Source organism: Scylla paramamosain, chromosome 13, assembly GCF_035594125.1.
Source record: "Scylla paramamosain isolate STU-SP2022 chromosome 13, ASM3559412v1, whole genome shotgun sequence".
Lineage (NCBI taxonomy): Eukaryota > Metazoa > Arthropoda > Malacostraca > Decapoda > Portunidae > Scylla > Scylla paramamosain.
In genome coordinates, this window is record NC_087163.1 from 9,365,001 (window position 1) to 9,377,500 (window position 12,500).

At 39.4% G+C, this 12,500-nt stretch overlaps 1 protein-coding gene across 4 annotated transcripts in view; it reads left to right on the plus strand.

Moving 5' to 3' along the window:
- The window catches only part of LOC135106418 (long-chain fatty acid transport protein 4-like), a 47,154-nt gene that overhangs the window by 18,046 nt on the left and 16,608 nt on the right, over positions 1-12,500 (plus strand). For all 4 annotated transcript variants that reach the window (XM_064015418.1, XM_064015421.1, XM_064015420.1 and 1 more), the window contains exons 5-7: positions 11,707-11,818; positions 11,934-12,020; positions 12,316-12,463. In XM_064015418.1, coding sequence (XP_063871488.1) covers positions 11,707-11,818; positions 11,934-12,020; positions 12,316-12,463 — 347 coding nt within the window. The remainder of the gene's footprint in view (positions 1-11,706; positions 11,819-11,933; positions 12,021-12,315; positions 12,464-12,500) is intronic.

Consider the following 12,500-nt stretch of genomic DNA (forward strand, 5'->3'; position numbering starts at 1 on the left):
GGAAAAATGAATGGGGAACTCCTGACATAGGTGATGATAAATATGATTAATGGATGAGAAGTAGAAGTGACAAGGGAGGAGGTGGAGTGATCATTCTGACTAAAAATTGTGTTAAAGTGGAGAAGGTAATTAAAAAGTGAAGATAAGTCTGAAATTTTACAAGTTATGATTACAAATGGAAATGGAAGGATAATGAATTATGTAGGAGTGTATGTGCCACTTATGACAAAAGCTTGGTGAAAAGATGTGAAGAGATGTTGGTAGATGTGTTAAAAGGTCTTGAAAAGATAATGATGGAAAGTAGTGATATAGTTATTGTTGATGATTTTGATTGTAAGGAGACATTGACAACTATTGGAGGTGAGAACTCATGGAGTAATAGACCATTAAACTGGATGGTGGAAAACTTAATGACTCAGTGGGTTGATTGTGATACCAGATTTAGTGGAAGAGATAAACCATCAAGACTTGATTTAGTGTTTACCAAGGACATGGAAATTATTGAAATGATACACTATGATAGCCCTTTAAGTAAAAGTGATCATGTGATGATGGAATTTAATTTGAAAGATAAAAATGTTATTATTGATGAAAATTATAAAGTGAGAAGATTTAAATATAGTAAAGGTGATTTTGAAAAATTAAGAAAGTACTTTGTTGCCATGTATTGGAAAGACTTTGAAGATGCAGAAGATGTTCGGGAAAAAATGGGATGAATTTATAAGGATATACAATTCTACTGTGGAGAAATTTCTACCTAGATGAGGACCGAGATGTAGAAAAAATAAAGAATGGTTCAATACAAAATGCAAAGAAGCTTGAAATTGAAAGTCAAATGCTTGGAATAGATGGAAGAAGAGAAAATTTGAGAGCAGATAGAAGGAATATATTGATGTTAGAAACAAGTACATTGAGATAATAAGAATGGAAAGAAGTAACTATGAAAGAGATATAATAGATTAGTGTATAAATGAACCCAAACTATTCTTTAGACATTAATGGGAAGATGAAGAAGAAGAAAAGTGTATCAAGATTGAAAGTTGAAGGAAAAAATATATGAGGATGCACAGGACATGGAGGTTATGAACAATAGTTTTAAATTGGTATTTGGTTTCTATCCTTCTCTCTGTAACTTCATCTCAAGTTTCCTTTCTGACCGTTCTATTGCTGCTGTGGTAGACGGTCACTGTTCTTCTCCTAAATCTATTAACAGTGGTGTTCCTCAGGATTCTGTCCTGTCACCCACTCTCTTCTTATTATTCATTAATGATCTTCTAAACCAAACTTCTTGTCCTATCCACTCCTATGCTGATGATACCACCCTGCACTTTTCCACGTCTTTTCATAGACGTCCAACCCTTCAGGAGGTAAACATATCACGCAGGGAAGCCACAGAACGCCTGACTTCTGATCTTTCTAAAATTTCTGATTGGGGCAGAGCAAACTTGGTATTGTTCAATGCCTCAAAAACTCAATTCCTCCATCTATCAACTCGACACAATCTTCCAGACAACTATCCCCTCTTCTTCAATGACACTCAACTGTCCCCCTCTTCTACACTGAACATCCTCGGTCTGTCCTTTACTTATAATCTGAACTGGAAACTTCACATCTCATCTCTAGCTAAAACAGCTTCTATGAAGTTAGGTGTTCTGAGACGTCTCCGCCAGTTTTTCTCACCCCCCCCAGCTGCTAACTCTGTACAAGGGCCTTATCCGTCCATGTATGGAGTATGCTTCACATGTCTGGGGGGGTTCCACTCATACTGCTGTTCTAGACAGGGTGGAATCAAAAGCTTTTCGTCTCATCAACTCCTCTCCTCTAACTGACTGTCTTCAGCCTCTCTCTCACCGCCGCAATGTTGCATCTCTTGCTGTCTTCTACCGCTATTTTCATGCTAACTGCTCTTCTGATCTTGCTAACTGCATGCCTCCCCTCCTTCCGCGGCCTCGCTGCACAAGACTTTCTTCTTTCTCTCACTCCTATTCTGTCCACCTCTCTAACGCAAGAGTTAACCAGTATTCTCAATCATTCATCCCTTTCTCTGGTAAACTCTGGAACTCCTTGCCTGCTTCTGTATTTCCACCTTCCTATGATTTGAATTCCTTCAAGAGGGAGGTTTCAAGACACTTATCCACCAATTTTTGACCACTGCTTTGACCCTTTTAGGGACTGGCATTTCAGTGGGCATTTTTTTTATTAGATTTTTGTTGCCCTTGGCCAGTATCCTTCCTACATAAAAAAAAAAAAAAAAAAAAAAAAATTTACTGTGGAAGGGGAGTTTGATGCTGGGAGGGATAATTTGGTGAGAAATATACTAAGTACAGTCCCAGTCAGTTATGAGGAAATACTTAAGATGATGGAAGAACTTGATATAAATAAAGCATCCAGTCCAGATGGATTATCAGACTGGATATTGAAAGAATCCAGAGAACAACTGATTGATAAAATTTACAGTATGGTGGTGACATCATTGTCACAGGGAAGAGTACCAAAAGATTGGAAGAGATTAAATATTACATATACTCGTATATTCAAAGGAAGAAATAAGGAAAACCAAATAAATTATAGACCAGTGTCATTAACTAGTGTTGTAGGAAAACTATGTGAAAGAACAATAAAGGAAAGATGGATGGAACACTTGGAAAGAGATAAAGTTATGGTAAATTGTCAACTTGGATTTAGAAGGGGAAGATCATGCTCCATGGACTTATTGTCCTTTTATTCAAGTGCAGTCGATATTGTGCAAGAAAGAGATGGATGGGTAGATGGTGTCTACTTAGGTTTGAAGAAGGGTTTCAACAAAGTATCACACTGAAGATTGCTATGGAAGATAATTGGAGGAAGACTATTGGGCTGGATGGATGATTATCTGAATGATAGAGAGATGAGAACTGTAATACAAGACCAAAATTTATCTTGGCTGAAAGTAACTAGTGGTGTCCCACAGGGGTCAGTATTGAGACCAATAATGTTTGTGATATATATAAATTACATGAATGAAGAAATAGATAGCTATATGAACTTATTTTCAGATGATGCTAAGCTGATGAGGAGGATAGAAAATGTAAATAACTATGATACTGCAAGATGAGTTAAATAAGATAAATAGATAGAGTAAGTCTTGGCAAGTGGAATTCAATTTAAGAAAATGTAAAGTAATTGAGTTTGGTAAGAGTGAAAAAAGAACAAAATGTCATTATGAGATGGATTGTGTGAAGTTAAAGAAATCATAAGAAGAAATGGATTTGGAATTAACAGTTACTGAAAATTTGACTCTGGACAGACACATTGATAAAATTGCTGGAAAGATGATGAATTTGTTAAAAAGAGTAAGAATGGTATTCTCATATTTGAATGAAGGAATGATAAAAAGGTTTGAAAGTTGAAGGAAAAATCTGTGAGGATGCACAGAACATGGCGGAGGTTATGAACAATAGATTCAAATCGGTATTTACTGTGGAAGAGGAGTTTGATACTGGAAGGGATAATTTGGTGAGGAATATACTAAGTACAGTCCCAGTCAGTTATGAGGAAATACTATGGAAAAACTTGATGTAAATAAAGTAAGTGGTCCAGATGGAGTAACAAACTGTATATTGAAGGAATGTAGAGAACAACTGGCTGATAAAATTCACAGTCTAGTGGTGACATCACTATCACAGGGAAGATTACCAAAAGATTGGAAGAGAGCAAGTATTACACCAAAGGAGGAAATAAGGAAAACCCACTAAATTATAGACCAGTATCCTTGACTAGTGTTGTAGGAAAACTATTTGAAAGAACAATACAGGTAAGATGGATGGAACACTTGGAAAGAGATAAAATTTTGGTAAATTGTCAATTTGGATTTAGGAGGGGAAGATCATGCTTCATGAACTTATTGTCCTTTTATTCAAGGGTAGTTGATATTGTGCAGGAGAGAGATGGATGGGTGGATTGTGTCTACTTAGACTTGAAGAAAGCATTTGACAGGGTACCTCACCAAAGATTGCTATGGGAGATAAAAAAAAAATATGAAAGAATTGGAGAAAGACTGCTGGAGTGGATGGAGGATTATCTGGATGGCAGAGAGATGAGAACTGTAATACAAGACCAAAATTCATATTGGCTGAAAGTAACTAGTGGTGTCCTGCAGGGATCAGTGGTGGGACCAATAATGTTTGTAATATATGCGAATGACATAAATAGAGAAATAGGTAGTTATATGAACTTATTTGTGGATGATCCTAAGCTGATGAAAAGGGCAGAAAATGTAAATGACTGTATGGTAATGGAAGATGATTTAAATAAGATAAATAAATGGAGTAAATCTTGGTAAATGGAATTCAATTTAAGTAAATGTTAAGTAATGGAGTTTGGTAAGAGTAAGAAAAGAATACAATATCATTATGAGATGGATAGTGTGAAGTTAAAGAAGTCAAAAGAGGAAGTGGATTTGGAAGTAACAGTTACTGAAAATTTGATTCCAGACAGACACATTGATAAAATGACTGGAGACAATGAATTTGTTAAAAAAGAGTAAAAATGGCATTCACATATTTGGATGATAAGACAAAGATTGGAATATGTGGCAGTGGTGTGGTCTCCTCATACAAAGAGGAACATTATAAAATTAGAAAGAGTACAAAGAGCAATCACTAAGATGGTTCTGGGGTTGTGCAAGTCAACCTATGAAGAGAGATTAAAAATGTTGGAAATTCCTACCTTAGAAAATAGGAGAGGAAGAGAGATTTAATAAACATCTATAGTTAGATAAATCTATAGATAGATAAATAGTATGGAAAATGTGGAAAAAAAAGTTTTATAAATTTAGACACACAGAGTACAAGGGGACACAGTAAGAAGCTGAAGAAAGTTAACTGTAGAAGAGACATCAAGAAGTATAGTTTTCCTTATAGAGGTGTGAAGAAATGGAATGAACTCGGTGAAGACATTGTCAGTGCTGTAACTGTCCATGCTTTTAAGACCAAACTGGATAGATATAGAGATGGGATACTATGAGATTACTCACCTCCCGTAAACCAGAACTAGGTAAATACACACGCAATATTATAAACAGGGAAGCCATGACAGAGTTCTACAATGCAGGCAGTTAGGTTTCTTGGAAGAGGACAGCTGGAAAACTTATGGAATAGCCTAACTATAATTACAACAGTCCTTTATGACAAATACTTATGCTTTGGTTGTATTAACAATAAATGCTATTTAATGACTTAGTTGGACTTACCCATTTCAGTAGTACAAAACCAAAGCCAGCAATAGGAGGAAGCAGTAGACACCTGCCGAAATGATAATTACTCCCAGTGAGGTCTAAATGACTGGATCAGGGGGTGTTGTGAACTTACCATTAAACCCAGCTGTGACCTTACTGAATGTTTCCCTTTGTGTCTCACAACACAAGGGGGCAGTTACAGCCTGCTCTCTAAAGACAACTCTTTTCCTTCACAAAACTACAAGCATCTAATTGCACACACATCCTTCTCTCAAAATTCAAATTTATCATGATGACACTTACACCAGCCTCAGACTCCCCATCTGGGCAGGGGACTACAAATGTCCCCAGGTCAGATTCCTCTTCTGGTATTGATCCTAAGTGTCTTGACACCCCACTCAACTTTTTCTTCATTAACTTCTGCACCATTCACAGTCTTAAATGTAATTTTCAATCTGTAGAACACCTCTCCTCAACTAAACCTCATCTTCTTTTCCTCACTGAAACACAAATATGTGAGGCAACTGATAGTAGCTCCTTTTCTGTTTTCTCCTACTTTCTCTATCCTCATTTTCAATCCAAAGCTGGATATTCTGTTTATGTGCACAATGACTTAACCTGCTTTCATGCCCACACTCTTCAATCTTCTGAGTTTTCTACCATCTGGCTACGACTACAGAGTCACTCTCAAAGTAAATTTATCTGTGCTTTATACCTCTGACTATAAGAAATTCTTTGACTACTCAACTTCCAAAGTGGAACACATTCTGACTCTCTTCCCTTTTGTGGAGATCTCCATTCTTGGAGACTTCAGTGTTCACCACCAGCTTTGGCTTTCCTCTCCCTTCACTGATCATCCTGGTGAATTAGCCTTCAACTTTGTTACCCTCCATGACCAAGAGGAATTGGTGCAACACCCTACTCATATTCCTGACCATCTTAAAGATATGACCAACATTCTTGACCTTTTCTTAACCTCTAATCCTTCTGCTTATACTGTTATCCTCTCTTCTCCATTGGGCTCCTCTGATCACAGTTTCATATCTGTATCTTGTCCTATTGCTCCAATCCCTCCTCAGGATCCCCCCTAAGTGGAAGTGCCTCTGGCATTTTGCCTCTGCTAGTTGGGGGGACCTGAGGAGGTATTTCCCTGATTTTCCTTGGAATGACTACTGCCTCCATGTCAGAGACCCATCTCTGTGTGCTGAGCACATAACAGAGGTGATAGTGCCTGGCATGGAGGCGTACATTCCTCACTCTTTTTCTCAACCAAAACCTTCCAAACCTTGGTTTAACACAGCCTGTTTGTTCTCATGCTATACATGATAGAGAAGTGGCCAACAAAAGGTACTTAAGCCTTCCATCACCAGAATCTCATGCACTTTATATTTCTGCTGAGAATCATGCCAAGTCTGTTCTCTAACTAGCCTAAAACTCCTTCATTAATAGAAAGTGTCAGAATCTTTCAAGATCTAACTCCCCTTGTGACTTCTGGCACCTAGCCAAAAAAACATCTCCAATAATTTTGCTTCTTTTCCTCCTTTATTTCAACCAAATGGCACCACTGCTATCACATCTATCTCTGAAGCTGAACTATTCATTCAAACCTTTGCTAAAATCTCTACCTTGAACAATTCAGGGTTTGTTCCTCCCTCTCCTCCACCCTCTGACTACTTCATTCTACCTATTAAAATTCTTCACAATGATGTTTTCCATGCCCTCGCTGGCCTAAACCCTTGAAAGGCTTATGGACCTGATGGGGTCCCTCCTATTGTTCTCCGAAATTGCTCCTCTCTGCTTGCACCTTGCTTAGTGTTGCCTAGTGAGACTCTTTCAATTCTGTCTGTCAACATCTACCTTTCCTTCTTGCTGGAAGTTTGCCTTCACTCACCCTGTTCCTAAAAAGGGTGACCATTCTAATCCCTCAAACTACCAGCTTATTGCTTTAATTTCCTGCCTATCTAAAGTTTTTGAATCTATCCTCAACAGGAAGATTCTTAAACATCTATCACTTCACAACCTTCTATCTGATCGCCAGTATGGATTCCTTTGAAGCCACTCTACTGATGATTTTATGGCTTTCTTTACTGAGTCTTGGTAATTTTTTAGAGATTTTGGTAAAACTTTTCCTGTTGCCTGAGACATATCAAAAGCTTTTCATAGAGTCTGGCACAAAGCTTTGATTTCCAAACTTTTTTTTTTTTTTATGTAGGAGGGACACCACCTCCTTTATGGAGGAGGGCCAAGGGGAAAAAAAATAAATAAATAAAAAAAATGCCCACTGAATTTGCCAGTCCCATAAAAGGGTCAAAGTAGTAGTCAAAAATTGAAGGATAAGTGTCTTGAAACCTCCCTCTTGAAGAGATTCAAGTCATAGGAAGGTGGAAATACAGAAGCAGGCAGGGAGTTCCAGAGTTTACCAGAGAAAGGGATGAATGATTGAGAATACTGGTTAACTCTTGCGTTAGAGAGGTGGAGAGAAAGAAGAAAGTCTAGTGCAGCGAGGCCGTGGGAGGAGGGGAGGCATGCAGTTAGCAAGATCAGAAGAGCAGTTAGCGTGAAAATAGCGGTAGAAGACAGCTAGAGATGCAACATTGCGGTGGTGAGAAAGAGGCTGAAGACAATCAGTTAGAGGAGAGGAGTTGATGAGACGAAGAGCTTTTGAGTCCACCCTGTCTAGGAAAGCAGTATGAGTGGAATCCCCCCAGGTGAAGCATACTCCATACATGGATGGATAAGGCCCTTGTACAGAGTTAGCAGCTGGGGGGGGGGTGAGAAAAACTGGTGGAGACATCTCAGAATGCCTAACTTCATAGAAGCTGTTTTAGCTAGAGATGAGATGTGAAGTTTCCAGTTCAGATTATAAGTAAAGGACAGATCGAGGATGTTCAGCGTAGAAGAGGGGGACAGTTGAGTGTCATTGAAGAAGAGGGGATAGTTGTCTGGAAGGTTGTGTTGAGTTGATAGATGGAGGAATTGAGTTTTTGAGGCATTGAACAATACCAAGTTTGCCCTACCCCAATCAGAAATTTTAGAAATATCAGAAGTCAAGCGTTCTGTGGCTTCCCTGCATGAAATGTTTACCTCCTGAAGGGCTGGATGTCTGTGAAAAGACGTGGAAAAGTGCAGGGTGGTATCATCAGCGTAGCAGTGGATAGGACAAGAAGTTTGGTTTAGAAGATCATTAATGAATCATAAGAAGAGAGTGGGTGACAGGACAGAACCCTGAGGAACACCACTGTTAATAGATTTAGGAGAAGAACAGTGACCGTCTACCACAGCAGCAATAGAACGGTCAGAAAGGAAACTTGAGATGAAGTTACAGAGAGAAGGATAGAAGCCGTAGGAGGGTAGTTTGTAAATCAAAGTTTTGTGCCAGACTCTATCAAAAGCTTTTGATATGTCCAAGGCAACAGCAAAAGTTTCACCAAAATCTCCAAAAGAGGATGACCAAGACTCAGTAAGGAAAGCCAGAAGATCACCAGTAGAGCGACCTTGACAGAACCCATACTGGCGATCAGATAGAAGGTTGCGAAGTGATAGATGTTTAAGAATCTTCCTGTTGAGGATACATTCAAAAACTTTAGATAGGCAGGAAATTAAGGCAATAGGACGGTAGTTTGAGGGATTAGAACGGTCACCCTTTTTAGGACCAGGCTGAATGTAGGCAAACTTCCAGCAAGAAGGAAAGGTAGATGTTGACAGACAGAGCTGAAAGAGTTTGACTAGGCAAGCTGCAAGCACGGAGGCACAGTTTCGGAGAACAACAGGAGGGACCCCCTCAGGTCCATAAGCCTTCCGAGGGTTTAGGCCAGCAAGGGCATGGAAAACATCATTGCAAAGAATTTTAATAGGTAGCATGAAGTAGTCAGAGGCTGGAGGAGAGGGAGGAACAAGCCCAGAATCGTCCAAAGGTAGTTTTTAGCAAAGGTTTGAGCGAAGAGTTCAGCTTTAGAAATAGATGTGATAGCAGTGGTGCCATCTGGTTGAAATAAAAGAGGGGAAAGAAGAAGCAAAGTTATTGGAGAAATTTTTGGCTAGATGCCAGAAGTCACGAGGGAAGTTAGATCTTGAAAGGTTTTGATACTTTCTGTTAGTGAAGGAGTTTTTGGCTAGTTAGAGAATAGACTTGGCATGGTTCCGGGAAGAAATATAAAGTGCATGAGATTCTGGTGATGAAAGGCTTAAGTACCTTTTGTTGGCCACCTCCCTATCATGTATAGCATGAGAACAAGCTGTGTTAAAACAAGGTTTGGAAGGTTTAAGTCGAGAAAAAGAGTGAGGAATGTATGCCTCCGTGCCAGATACTATCACCTCTGTTATGCGCTCAGCACACAAAGACGGGTCTCTGACATGGAAGCAGTAGTAATTCCAAGGAAAATCAGCAAAATATCTCCTCAGGTCCCCCTAAGTAGCAGAGGCAAAACACCAGAGGCACCTTCGCTTAGGGGGATCCTGAGGAGGGATTGGAGCGATAGGACAAGATACAGATATGAGATTGTGATCGGAGGAGCCCAACAGAGAAGAAAGGGTGACAGCATAAGCTGAAGGATTAGAGGTCAGGAAAAAGGTCAAGAATGTTAGGCGTATCTCCAAGACGGTCAGGAATACGAGTAGGGTGTTGCACCAATTGCTCTAGGACATGGAAGATAGCAAATTTGAAGGCTAGTTCACCAGGATGGTCAGTGAAGGGAGAGGAAAGCCAAAGCTGGTGGTGAACATTGAAGTCTCCAAGAATGGAGATCTCTACAAAAGGGAAGAGGGTCAGAATGTGCTCCACTTTGGAAGTTAAGTAGTCAAAGAATTTCTTATAGTCAGAGGAGTTAGGTGAGAGCTATACAGCACAGATAAATTTAGTTTGATACTGACCCTGTAGTCGTTGCCAGATGGTGGAAAACTCAGAAGATTCAAGAGCATGGGCATGAGAGCAGGTTAAGTCATTGCGCACATAAATGCAACATCCAGCTTTGGATCGAAAATGAGGATAGAGAAAGTAGGAGGGAACAGAAAAGGGGCTACTGTCAGAAGATGAAGTTTAGAAGAGGAGAGGTGGTGTTCTACAGATTGAAAATTAGATCTTAGACTGCGAATGTTGCAGAAGTTAATGAAGAGAAAGTTGAGGGGGGTGTCAAGACACTTAGGATCGTCGACAGAAAGGCAGTCCGACCCGGGGGCATGTATGGTCCCCTCCCAAGATGGGGACTCCAAGGCTGGTGTAGGAGTCACCATGATAATTTTGAAATTTTTGGGTGAAGGGTGTGTGTTATTAGGTGCTTGTAGTTTTGTGTGGAGGAAGAGAGTTGTCTTTAGAGGGCAGGCTGACTGCCCCCTGGTGTTGTGAGACACAAAGGGAAACATTCAATCAGGTCACAGTTGGGTTTAATGATAAGTTCACAGCACTCCTTGAACAGTGCTTTAGACCTCACTGGGAGTAATTATCGTTTTGGCAGGTATCTACTGCCTCCTCCTCCCACGGCTTCTATCCTTCTCTCTGTAACTTCATCTCAAGTTTCCTTTCTGACCATTCTATTGCTGCTGTGGTAGATGGTCACTGTTCTTCTTCTAAACCTGTTAACAGTGCTGTTCATCAGGGTTTTGTCCTGTCGCCCAATCTCTTCCTATTATTCATCAGTGATCTAAACCAAACTTCTTGTCCTATCCACTCCTATGCTGATGATACCACCCTGGACTTTTCCATGTCTTTTCATAGATGTCCAGCCTTTCAGAAAGTAAACAGTTCATGCAGAGAAGCCACAGAATACCCGACTTCTGATCTCTCTAAAATTTCTGATTGGGGCAGAGCAAACTTAGTATTGTTCAATGCCTCAAAAACTCAATTCCTCCATCTATCACCTCAACACAACCTTCCAGACAACTATCCCCTTTTCTTCAATGACACTCATCTGTCCCCCTCTTCTACACTGAACATCCTTGGTCTGTCCTTTACTTATAATCTAAACTGGAAACTCCATATCTCATCTCTAGCTAAAACAGCTTCTATGAAGTTGAGCATTCTGAGATGTCTCTGCCAGTTTTTCTCATCCTTCCAGCTGCTAACTCTGTACAAGGATCTCATCTGCCCATGTATGGAGTATGCTTCACATGTGTGGGGGGGGGGTTCCACTCATATTGCTCTTTTAAACAAGGTGGAATCAAAAGCTTTTTGTCTCATCAACTCATTGTCATTCCACAGAAATGCAGTTGCCCTTAAGATACAAGTCAGTGTTATTCTTGTGAATCCTTATCACCTCATAATTATTGTCTCTTACTGAGTTCAATGGCTACCATGGAAAAGATCATCCAGAGAAATGGACTGTAGCCAAGTGCACACTATCTATTTTCCCATGCTCTGCATATCTCTGGTTATGGAAATCCAGTTTATGTTTGTGCCTTGTATTTTTTTAAAAGTAAGCTTGTTTTAGAAGGGGAAGAGTAGCAAAATTAATTCCCAGTGCAAAAACAACTCCATCCAAGCTTCTACTCATCAACAGATAGGTGCTGTTCCTGCCCTCATCAACTACAATCTCCGTCTTGAACCACTGGTGCATTGTATTAAAGTTGCATCTTGCAAAGCTATTGTGTGTGGTGCTGAAGTTCAGCCAGGTGAGCTTTATACTGATTGGTTTTTGCTATACTCATCAAATCCCATATTTGACTTCTGTAGATTCTAAGCATTTCATTACAGTGAGTCTTCAATCACTCACCTTTTTCTTTTCAGCAATATGTGATATATTTGACAGAGAGGAAATTTCAAGTCTGCCTATATATGTATATGGTCCCAGAGAAGAAGAAATTGCCATCCAAGGTGTGTATAAATTAAATTATTAACTTTTAATAAAAGAATATGTAGTTATGAAATTTGTGTTATTAAAACAGCATGTTCAATGTCAAAATGAGTTGAATTTCCATTGAATTAATGAAGAGATAAGAAAACTGTCATTGGTCAAATTTATTTTGGAGGAGATACACCATATATTCAAACAATAATTTTGTATTCAGTCTTAAACTGCATTTCTTAAATTTCTTGCTTACCTAGTCTATATTGTGACATGCCTCTAGGTTTGCAGTGTTATGATGATAACCATATATGATATCATTAGGTGGTATCGACCTGGATTCTGTCTTACCCTCCACTCCAACCACTGTTCCACCACAACTAATGAATGTGAACTTCATTGACAATATGGTCTACATCTACACTTCTGGTACTACTGGCCTTCCAAAGGCTGCTATCATCAAGCACTCTAGGTAAGAAAGTAAACAATAAAATCTTGTTTTTCATTGA